Below are 11418 nucleotides of genomic sequence, written 5' to 3'. Positions count from 1 at the left end.
TTAACTAAATAAATCTAAATAAAACCCTGCCTGGGAGATCTGGCAGAACAAAAGTATTCTATATAATACTAAAAGATACAGCCCTGATATTGTCATCTGCCTGCCACAAAACAGACACAAAGTTTTTTTTTTTTTTTTTTTAGTTTTTTTTTTAATTATGTTTGAAACTGACTTGTTGGGGCAGAATGTGGCTGTGTTGATGGTTTGGTGCTTGCGGAGGATTTAGCAGAGCATAGTTGTGCTGATGAGGGGATTGATGCTTGTGGGGGGTTCACAGACAGTATCAGGAGAGGATGCTTTTAGTGCATGTGATATAATACATTACATAGAAGGTTGCGCGGTGGCACAGTGAGTAGCACTGTCGCCTGACAGCAAGAAGGTTGCTGGTTCGAGCCCCGACTGGGTTCTCCCCATGTTGGCGTGGGTTTCCTCCGGGTGCTCCGGTTTCCCCCACATTCCAAACACATGCAATACAGGTGAATTGTGTAAGCTAAAATGTCCCTATTGTATGTGTGTGAGAGAGAGTGTATGGATGTTTCCCAGTGCTGGGTAGCAGCTGGAAGGGCATCCACTGCGTAAAACATATGCTGGATAAATTGGTGGTTCATTCCACTGTGGCAACCCCAGATTGATAAAGGGATTTAGCCGAAAAGAAATGAATGAATGATTATGGATAGAAGATGTTGAAAGATGTTTAATATCTCTGCCTCTGCTGATTTCACTTTTGTAAACATTATACAGTATCACTTTGTTTTATCTGCAGCACCACTGACTGTAAAACGCTTCCACAAAGAACAAGTTTTTTTTTTTCTTTTGACTGGTGGAGGACCAAGAAATGGCTCAGCAGCAGTCTCACTCTTTTTCTATTCGGGTGCCCAAATGTATTTGAGGAGTTTCAAGTTAATAAAAAGTGACGGGAAGCTATGCTAAGGTTAACTAGCCTATAGCATATATCTTGCTGTCTGCAAAAGACAGTAATTTAGACGTACCATATAACTCCCATAAGTGCATACTATTCGACACAACTGCAAAAGCATCGTTTTAACCTTTATAAAAGAACGTTAACGTTACTCTGTCAACAGTCTATTGTCTAAATTACAGCGCTAACAGAGCTAACGTTGCGTAAACAGAGCACCCGGTTGCAGACGTCAATAATGCAGCGTAATAGAATATCCCGATTAAACTCCGCTTCAACTCCGCTACAAGTTTACAAATAAACTGCCTTTGGAACCCAATTAAGGTACAAAAATCTATTTAACAAAAGTAGTGATGCAGTGAAGTATTTTTTTCGCTCAGCCGAGCCTTCTGTCTGTTGCTGTGGAGAAGCTTGTGCCAGACACCTCCGCCCCGCCCTCCGACTACTGACTGAGCGTGTCTCTCTCTCTCTCTCTCTCTCTCTCACTCACTCACGCGGGCATGCACTGTGGTCTCATGAGGAAACGCTGCTTTTTGATATAGTGTTTTTCTTGCTCCCGAATAAAAATAATTTTTCAAGTATTTGTTCGAATCAAGTATTCGTAAAAACACACCATTCGTGCCTTTCCGAATACCGTATTCGGGTTCGGCTCCACCCTTAATATATATATATATTAAAATATATGCAAATTTTACGTTATATTGCTCAAATGGACAATTGAAAATTAATCAGATGATGTCATTACGCTGCTGTGCCGTCAGCCAATCGTTGCATTGCTGATCATAATTATGCAGATCGATAGATCTGTTCTTCAACACACACAGCAATCTCAGATCAGTTCATCCTGACATTTTAATCTGATTCACAAACTTGTTTGAAGAACCAAATTAGCCAGAGACCAGTTATCAAAATGAACAGATCCAAGATCTGCCAAATCATCTTAGATCATTTAAGCGAGGTACGAAGTACAGACATTAGGTCTGGAAAATGGGGAGGATGAGTAAATAATGACAAAATGTTCATTTTTGGGTGATTCATCCTTTTAATTTATGCTTGCTTGTTTCACTTTCACTCTTATTTTACCCATTTGCCAAATTTCACAGCTAGTCAAAGCCTCTTTTATAACAAACTTGTGTCGATGGTGTTAAATGCCACAAAAGCTCAAATTAACACTTAATTAAAGCCAAGTTAAATTATACCTGTCCTATATTGTTACCAGTGTTGGGTAGAATGACTTATTAAAGTAAACTATTACAATCTTAAGTCACTTTTTAAAAAAAGTAACTAAATGTGTTACTCAGTTTTTTCTTAAGGGAAGTGATGTGAAAGTATGTGTAATGATTTTTTTAAGAGTAAGATAGTCTTAAGGTTGTACTATATTACTTTAAAAGTAACTATCACACACTGATTGTTACTATGGACCCTTTTCACTGGTATGAGACATTTAACGGTCATCAGCGCCTTACATTCATTAACGTTTTTAATATTTAGAACATAAACTTATGAACATTTATGTGCATTTACGTATGTATTGTATCTTTGCATCAAATTACGAAAAACAAATTACCTCTAATGTGAGGCATTTGAAATACAACTTGTATGGGGGCAGAACAGTAAATTTGAGTTTGTTTCCTTTTTTTGAAAGTTTTAACACTATCGTCAAGTTTTTCTCTTATTGTTTCAGCAAGTAGGTTTGTAAAAAAAAAGTATTTGTTGTACTGTCCACTTCACTGCGCTCTAACTTCACCCAACTATGATGACTTCCTATACTGAGAAACCATTCACGTTTGTTGTTACAAAAGTCTTTAATGTCATGCTTACTAGCGCTTTCTTTTTCCCTCTGCACAGCGGCAGGAGCAGAGCACAGAAGAGGGCAGCGTGGGCCAGCAAGGCCGTGACGGCACGAGCACAGCGTCAACCAGCGAACCCCACATGATCTTTAACTATGAGGACAAACAGATCCTGGAGGACGCCGCTTCCCTCATCATCTACCACGTCAAGCGGCAGCCCACCATCCACAAGGACGACAAGGACCACATCAAGCGCATCATCCAGCACTTCGCCCCAGACCTCTTCTTCGCCCGTCGTGGAGAGCTTAGCGAGACTGAGGAGTTCACGGATGAGGAGGGCGAGGGGGAAGACGGTGCGGCCGCAGGAGGTGGAGTGTCATCCACAGGACAACAACAGCTGAACGGCGAGTCCAGAAGACGACGATGCACTTCTCCTCAAAGCATGGACACGTCAACAGTGGCCCACAGCATTAATCCCGAAGGAGAGGCGGTGGATCTGAGGGACCCAGAGGCTGAGCATCAGAAGGAGATGGATGGGGTCTACAACTTGTTCTTCGTCAATAATAACTGGTATTTCTTCCTGCGGCTGCACCAGACTCTGTGCTCGCGGCTGCTGAAGATTTACAGGCAGGCCGAGAGACAGTTGCTGGAGCACCGGGCCGAACAGAACCGGGAACGGCTACTCATGGGAGAGGGACGCAGGGAAAAGGCAAACGACCTGGCCATGGAGCTCCGTCTAAAGCAGCCGAGTGAGTTTTTCTTTCTGAAATTTGCACAAATCAGCACGCAAGCATGATGACTGCAAATGTAATACAGTGGTCCCTTGTTATTCACAGGAGTTGCATTATAAAAATAGCCTGCAATAGGCAAAATTGGCCAAGTAGTCAGCTTTATTATTTTTTTTCAATTATTATAGATGTTTCAAGGCTGTAAAACACCTTATGCACTTTTCTCAGACAGGCATTAACATTTTCAAACTTTTCACTCTTGTTTGAATGCTCTCGAAGTTCAAACCATCGGGAAAAAAAAAAAAGTCCAGTTTAGAAAAATTAAACCAAAAATCAAAGCCATTCCGTAATGATACCCTACAGCCTCGTAACTTCTACCTTCCTTTAGCATGTCCAGAAGTTCAACTTTTTGTGCGATGCTTAGCATCTTCCTTTGCCTTTTTGGTGCGACCGCAGGTGCCGTTGACCATGCAGAACTTTTTCGTCGATATTGTGTAGAGAAAATTTGTAAACATACAGTATAGCACTTCATAGTCAGCGATCGAAGATTTACAGTATGTAAATTTATCAAGCTGAACGCATTCTGCACTGTACAGGAGACACGGCAGGGAGGAGATTGATTGACTGGTCTACAGCCAGTCAGGACACAAAACATAAATCACTAATCAGGACACAGAACACAATGTGCTGTAGAAAAAAGCATGTCAGAGTGTACTGAATAAATCAGCGAAACTGCGAGGCTGTGAAAAGTGAACCGCGTTTGAAGCAAGGCATCATTGTATTGGAAATATTTGCAAATAAGCAAATTGCTTGCTAACAAGCAAATATTTTGATTACTTTTTCTACAAAAGTTTAACAAAAGGTAAGTTACATATTATTTTTGCTATATTGCCAAAAAAAAGTGCTCTGCTCAAGCTCTTTTGGAACAGTTTTTTTTTTACTGAGTAAGAGAGTGATTCGGCGATCACAGAAAGTCACTTTCTTTCTGTATTGTTTGCAAGTTGATTTAATTAGTGATTCAGTTAATCTCTCTCAAAAACAAAAAGACTTGCCTCCACCTACTGGTGGTTATAATGTCATGCATTTACCCATGTAGGGCCAAGTTACAAGCACTAAATCAATCAAAACATTTTTTAATAATCTTACTGAGACAATAACTGAGACATTTTGCACAAGATTGTACTGAAAAACACTACTCTGGTTTATTTTGGAAAACTTGGCCTGATTGCAGCTTTTCTGAATTGTGTTTTTTCTGAATTATTTCAGGTGAGGTAGAGTTAGAGGAATATTATCCAGCATTCTTAGACATGGTACGCAGTCTTCTGGATGGAAACCTGGAGTCTACCCAGTATGAGGACACGCTGAGAGAAATGTTCACCATCCACGCTTACATCGGCTTTACCATCGACAAGCTCATTCAGAACATCGTAAGACAGGTGAGGCAGAGTGAAATGTTGCACAGGGCAATATTCTGCACTTTTGTGATATTTTCCCCCTACTTTATTTCCATTATGACGTTAGTCAGGGTTTCTTCCAAAAGAAATTTCACAACCGAGTTTCCACTCACTGACATTTTACAGATGACTGGTAATGCTTTAGACCATTAGAAGACTAAATTGAGCCTTTTATTGTTGCTAAATATTAAATTGACGCGTATTTGTAAACACAAGCGTTTATATATATATAAACAGCTATTTTAGAATTACTTTCAATTAAAATAAATTACTTTTTACACTGGACGATGAAGGAAATGTAATTTTTATCTATTGGAATCTATTATTCTAAAAATTTTAATCTTATCTATTAAAGATTATTTAAAACACAATATTTTTGCCCTTTTGTTTTATTCACATGAATCTTTCAGCCTTATGGCATTTATAAGTGTGACATCATCTTAAATCCGGAGTCATAAACTCATATTTGCGGGGGGACATATCAGTGACTGACAATGTATAGAAGGGCCGTTTTAACATTCTAGCACACGAAAAAAGTGGTTATAATTGATGCACTCAGACATTTTCCCTCATATTATCAAAGCTCCTTCTTTTTGTTTCTTGTTGTACATATTGAAGGGGTAGTTTAAACTGCTATGAAAATACTACCATTTAATAATAGGCATTAATTGTTGCTTAACAGATAGCATAAGACAGCAGAAAAGAGTTTGGGTAACTTTATTAATTTTACTGGCAATTTTTCATCTCAATATCATTCTTTTATGTAAAACTACTCCAAAGAGAGGAAAAGTATGTATATATTCACATTTACTTTGTTCAATTTAGACAGCAGTACAATTTTACTAATGTTCAATTCTTAATATTCATGTTAGGAAAATCTATTAATGAGACCATTTGAATCAAAAATTAGCAAAAATGATCATATTTACAGCACTTACATATTGTGTAAGCTATGAAGAAGTGCTTGTACAACATAATACAGGTCATATATTGTAAAGCTGATTATAATCAAATGACCCTTGAATATTTACAAAAGCAGAGCTTTAGTAAAATTAGAGCGCTCACGGATGTATAGTTGTGTTGTGAACAGTAAATTTTATAGTTAAAAAGAGCAAGCAAACTCCTGTTATTGCCCCTTTGATTACAGGCCATGTGTCTGTATTCACTAAAGAGTCTTTGCTGTGGTTTAGCAGTTAACATGCTCGGTTTTTCCTCTCTCTGTCAGCTTCAGCACCTGGTCAGTGATGAGGTGTGTCTACAAGTCACTGAGCTGTACCTGGCGGAGAGGAAGAGAGGAGCCGCCGGTGGGAATCTCTCATCCCAGTGTGTTCGTGCCGCATGGGAAGCCAGCTATCAGTGGAAGGCTGAGAGAGTCATGGCTGAGGAGAACTGCTTCAAGGTGACGCTTCAAACTTCTCCTTTGATATGTGATTTTTAAACCTCCTCAGTTGCATTAATGCTCTGAATTGTTTTGTGAGTAAATTTAGTTCATATTTTTTTTGCTTGTTTCTCTTTTCAGGTCATGTTTATTCAAAACAAGGGTCAGGTGACCTTAACCATTGAGCTATTGGACACAGAGGAAGCCCAGGGCGATGATCCACTGGACGTTCAGGTACTTTCTCACAAGCCATTTTTACAGAAAGGAATAAAGGATTTGTGATGTATTCTTCAAAACCATCAAAGCATCAGGTCTAATGGGATAATCTGGTTTTTTAAAGTTGGAATGTTGCTTTTTATTGAATTAATGTTTGATATTTCCTGTATTGTTTCAGAGCCTGTCTAATTACATGGAGCAGTATATTGGGACTGAGACTCTGTGCTCTCAGGCTGAAGGCTACTACTTCAAGCCTGTGTTTCTGCCCAGGTAAAATGCCTATAAATATATTTTTATGGCTGTTCTGGTTTTGATACTAGTCAAGTTTTTTTATTTTAGTGTAGAACAGTAAATAATATTTCAGTTAATGCATGTCTGATAACAAAAATACTCTAGTTGACCTAAGGTATTTGTTCATGTTTCATTCATCAGACTTCAATTAGACACCCCTGAACCATCTCATTAAGAGCATAAAGACAAACTAAAAACTTACTAGAAGGTACGTTACATAGGGATGCTCTGATTGATTGGCTGAAGATCTGTCGTTCACATTTAGGCTGTACTCACACTATGTACAGTTGCCTCGAACCAGGCCAAAGCACGCTTGTCCCCCCTAACGGCCCCCACTTACATTACAATCGAGCCTGGGCGCGCTTACGTCATCGATGCTGCTCTGTTTAGTGAGCGCTCTCGCTCAGCACAGTGGAGATTTCTATAGTTATATCGATTCAGTCGTTTGTTATGCAGTGACATGCAGTCAAATATTTTTCCAAACAGTCCTTAGGGATGCGGTGACACCCAGTCAGATATTTCGCCGAACAGATCCGCCACTTTTGACACTCATAAACAATCATAAAGCCCTCATGCTGCAGGAATGAGGAGGTTTGCTGAAGGTGCGCAGCTGTTGTGCAGTGAGGTATTTGCGTCTTTAATAAACTATAGCAGTTTTCGTTCACTGAATAGTAGGATGATTAATAAATCCATATGAAACAGTCCCTTAAAAGTCACGTCTCGCTTTCAGTTTCGGGCTTTGGCGCGTTTTGCACTCACACACAAGCGTACCGCGCTCAGGCCCATCTCTTCCAACCGGGCCAGGGCTGGCCAAGTGAACCATGCCTGAGCCCGATTCAGCGCACTCACACTTCTCAAACGATCCGGGAAACAGGCCTAGGCATGGTTCAGATAGCATAGTGTGAGTGCGCCCTTAATGACTGTATCGGTACTTGCCAATCTGGCCGATCACATGAACTGATCGCAGGGGTTTGTTTATAAGTTTACAAGCAGAGGAAGATACATGTGCGCTCCTGTATGTTACGCATAGCCTACAGCAGCTATGATAGTCTTTTTGTTCCAAGTGCAATCATTGTATTTGAAAATATTTAAATGGTCTTTAGACCTTTTTACATATAACAACTAAATGTTATGTGTTTTTGACAATATTGCAAGTTCACTTAAAGCTGGCTGCAAAATTAGATAAATAAAACTTTAAAAATATATTTTTTTCTTAAATCGTTAATAATATAACATCTTGTAATATACTTATTGCAAAACACACTAGTTTATTAGCCTATTGCATTTATAGGTGTGCATTTTAATTTCTTATGCATCAAATATGCGTTTTAACTTCTTTTTTTATTGAGACATGTTGAATTCTCCTTTCATCATTTGCAAGGTTTCTAAGTTGCAATGTTTGTCATTTTTTTAAACACTTTTTATATCTGTTATTATTTTCTGTAAAGCTGCTTCTGGCCATGACATGTCCACACTAAATGGTTAAGAGAGACATGTTTATGGTATTATTTGCAGCATTCTTAATTTATTCTCTTAGATAAGGCGAGATCTCCACTTAAGTATCATACTTAGAGGGAAAATGTGCTTAATGCATTATAAAGCTTTAAGCATTAGAATCTGTACTAGGTATCGGCCAATCACCATGACAAAATTGGTACTCGTTAACGACTGCAAAAATCCTGATCGGAGCATTCCTAGTGTCACAGCAAGAACTTTGCAGGACACCAGCCCTCCAGGACTGATTTTGGGCACCACTGTATTAAATGATTCATCATCAATTGATGGAAGTCTAGTGACTGTATATAGAAATACACACCCAGATAACATATCAGTACTTGTCTTCAAGAAAAGACTAAAAACTCAACTATTTAGTCTCCACTTTCTTTCGTAATCTGCAATTGCCTCTCTGGCTGTACTACTAACTGTACTCAAAAAAACAAAAAATAAACTTACATTACTAATGCTTTGCTTCTTAGACTTTACACACCTGAAACTTGCCTACAGCACTTATTCATTGCTGCTCTTATAGTTGTGTAAATTGCTTCCTTGTCCTCATTTGTGATTCGCTTTGGATAAAAGCGTCTGCTAAATGTCTAAAAGTAAATGTAGTACTCCGTATTGGCTGATACACTTAGACCAGGTATGTGCAACAGTAACAGAACCAGAAAAGGCTCAATCATGTTTTTTATGTTGAGGTTGGCCATAGCATGGTATAGATAATCCCACCACTATGCCCTTGTTATTTTAGACCACTTTTGTTATCAAATTATCATTATGGTTTCTAAAATCAACTAGCAAACTGGAAGCAAAACCAAGCTTTTTTATGCATCTATTTAAATACAGATTAGCTCTTTTCAATGGTGCATGTATTTAAAGCCCTGTTAGTATAAACTCTTGCTATATGGTTTCTGTGAAACATGGAGAGAACATAAGCACAACTCAACTAAACCCTAAACCCTATGCCCTTAGCCATGGATTGATGGGGAAATATTTTAATCTGAGAAAAATGGCAACGTGTATTTTTCTAGAAGAAATGTTGATTGTATGCTTTGTAAAGCATGGCAATTTGTAACGATCTCTTTAAGTCTGCTAGGTTGCAGCACGTTGACAGTTGTTCTGCATCCCTCTGTGTCTCCTGCAGGAATGTGAGACATTTCCGTGGCTGGCAGATCAAGCAGGTTGAAGCCATGCGCTGCCGGAGAGAGTGGCATAGAAAGATGGGTGTAGAGACAGCCGGAAACCTGGACTGCCGATTCAAACTGAACACACACAAGATGGTGTTTGTGATGAACTCCGAGGACTACATGTACCGCCGAGGAGCCCTGGTGAAGGCTCGGAGGGTATGTAGATAAAATACAAAACAAGGCCTATATAGTATGTATGTGGTATGGGCAGGACAGCAAATTTGATGTTTTTCTCTTCTCTTATCTGGCTGTCATTATCAGTCACATTATACTTGTTTTCCTTTTTTGAAATTCTTGATAACCCCATTGTTGAGTGTTTATTATTTCAGCAAATAGGATTGTAAAAATATTATTTGTTGTACTCTTCCATTCACTGTGCTCTAAGTTTACCCATCTATGATGACTTCCTTTACTGAATAACCCGGAAATGTGAAAAAAGGTCCATTTAAGTGTTATTTTCTTTCAAAAAAAAAAAAAAAAAAATTCTGACTCAAGCATTTGAATGGCATTGCATTTCTTTATGTCTTAATGTTGTCCTGTTTCTGATTGTAGTCTCAGCACAGAGTAGCGAGGGCTCAGCACGAGCGCTTTGAGCAGTGGCACCGGGGCTGGCTGAGTGAACACGTGTCTCCCGCCGCCGAGCGCAGTGTGCAGGATTGGCTCATGGGAGAAGAGGATGAGGACATGATACCCTGCAAGACCAATTGTGTGTCCCTGCAGGTCAAAGGCTTGCATGTCAACAGGTACCAGGTGCACTACAACAGCAAGGCCCCCGCCTCGCCGTAACAACCTCACGCCTTCAGATGGAGTTTTGTGATCTCTCTCTCTTTCTCTTTCTGTCTCACTCACTGATTCATTCTCACGGCCGAGGTCAAGTACTCTCAGCCCAAACACAGCATTTAAGGAGGACAGACAGCTGCTCAGAGGAAGAAATCCTCATCGACGAGCATCACATCTCAACACTAGTCCATCATGGCCGATGCAGTTATCAGACGTTTCAGAAATGTGAATGTCAAAAACTTTTTTTGTTTGTTTTTTTTTAAAGAAAGTCCATTGTAGTTTTTAGCAACTGAAAGCAGAGTTTGTTTTGTTTATACTGAAGTATTGAGAGACTAGGTTTAAAGTATGTCTGCAAACATCTGTATGTGTCTTTTTGTACAGTACAGTCGACTCAAGAGCTCGAGCAATTGCATATATGCGGCAGAAAGATTATTCCGTGTGCATTTCCTTGGCTATGAATGATGACCTGGAAAAAAATTATGTTTTCTCTGGCGCACACTGGTATCCTATCCGTAATGTCCTTGTTTTAGTTCTCTGTTTTGTGTTCTTTGTTTTCATCGTCTCTTCTAACTAAACAGGATTGCCGGTGTCGTCCGTCAATCACTGCTCATGATTTATAGTCCATTTTGTTAAATCTTTCAGATCATGTATCATATCGATCTCGCCAAATCCTTGCTTTTGTTTGGTGTAATTTTTACATATTAAAACAGAAAATGACAAAATATCAGTGTTTTGAAAAAAGAATGTATAACATTTATCCTGTATCAGTTATCACAAAATAAACAACCTAGTTGTGCAGTTCTTAAAGAACGGGTTACGATTCTTGCTGAATTTGACATTAGCTTTAATTATGCTGCATTATCCCTTTTTGATCATTTCTTTGGTGACCCTTTTTCATAGAGATGCTCCGATCTGAATTTTTGCAGCCGATACTGAGTACCAATTTCTTGATCGGCTGATACCAATTACTGATTCATATTCTTCAAGCTTTATACAGTTTTGCCATTGTATAGGCACAATTACCCTTTAAATATGAGATCTCACCTTACCTAAGATAATAAATAAAGGATGTTGCATACATGTAATGGTCAGAAGCAGCTTTACAAAAAATAAATAAATAAATAAAATATGGTAAAAAAATTACTAACAATGCAATTTGGAAACATTGTTCATGTGTTGTA

At 38.9% G+C, this 11418-nt stretch overlaps 1 protein-coding gene across 2 annotated transcripts in view; it reads left to right on the top strand.

The window, feature by feature from the left end:
- The window catches only part of sin3b (SIN3 transcription regulator family member B), a 27738-nt gene extending 16694 nt beyond the window's left edge, over positions 1 to 11044 (top strand). The window contains exons 13-19 of one of the 2 annotated variants that reach the window (XR_012383750.1): positions 2765 to 3455; positions 4701 to 4870; positions 6114 to 6287; positions 6408 to 6500; positions 6661 to 6752; positions 9415 to 9896; positions 10010 to 11044. Coding sequence is in view for 1 of the 2 variants with exons in the window: in NM_001044945.1 (NP_001038410.1) it covers positions 2765 to 3455; positions 4701 to 4870; positions 6114 to 6287; positions 6408 to 6500; positions 6661 to 6752; positions 9415 to 9613; positions 10010 to 10243 (1653 nt within the window). In the remaining variant the exon portion in view is untranslated. The remainder of the gene's footprint in view (positions 1 to 2764; positions 3456 to 4700; positions 4871 to 6113; positions 6288 to 6407; positions 6501 to 6660; positions 6753 to 9414; positions 9897 to 10009) is intronic. The other variant, NM_001044945.1, reaches the window with a different exon arrangement.
- The last annotated feature ends 374 nt before the right edge of the window (positions 11045 to 11418 follow it).

The sequence above is a fragment of the Danio rerio genome, chromosome 8 (genome assembly GCF_049306965.1).
Source record: "Danio rerio strain Tuebingen ecotype United States chromosome 8, GRCz12tu, whole genome shotgun sequence".
NCBI lineage: Eukaryota > Metazoa > Chordata > Actinopteri > Cypriniformes > Danionidae > Danio > Danio rerio.
This window is presented reverse-complemented; position numbering and strand designations above follow the sequence as displayed.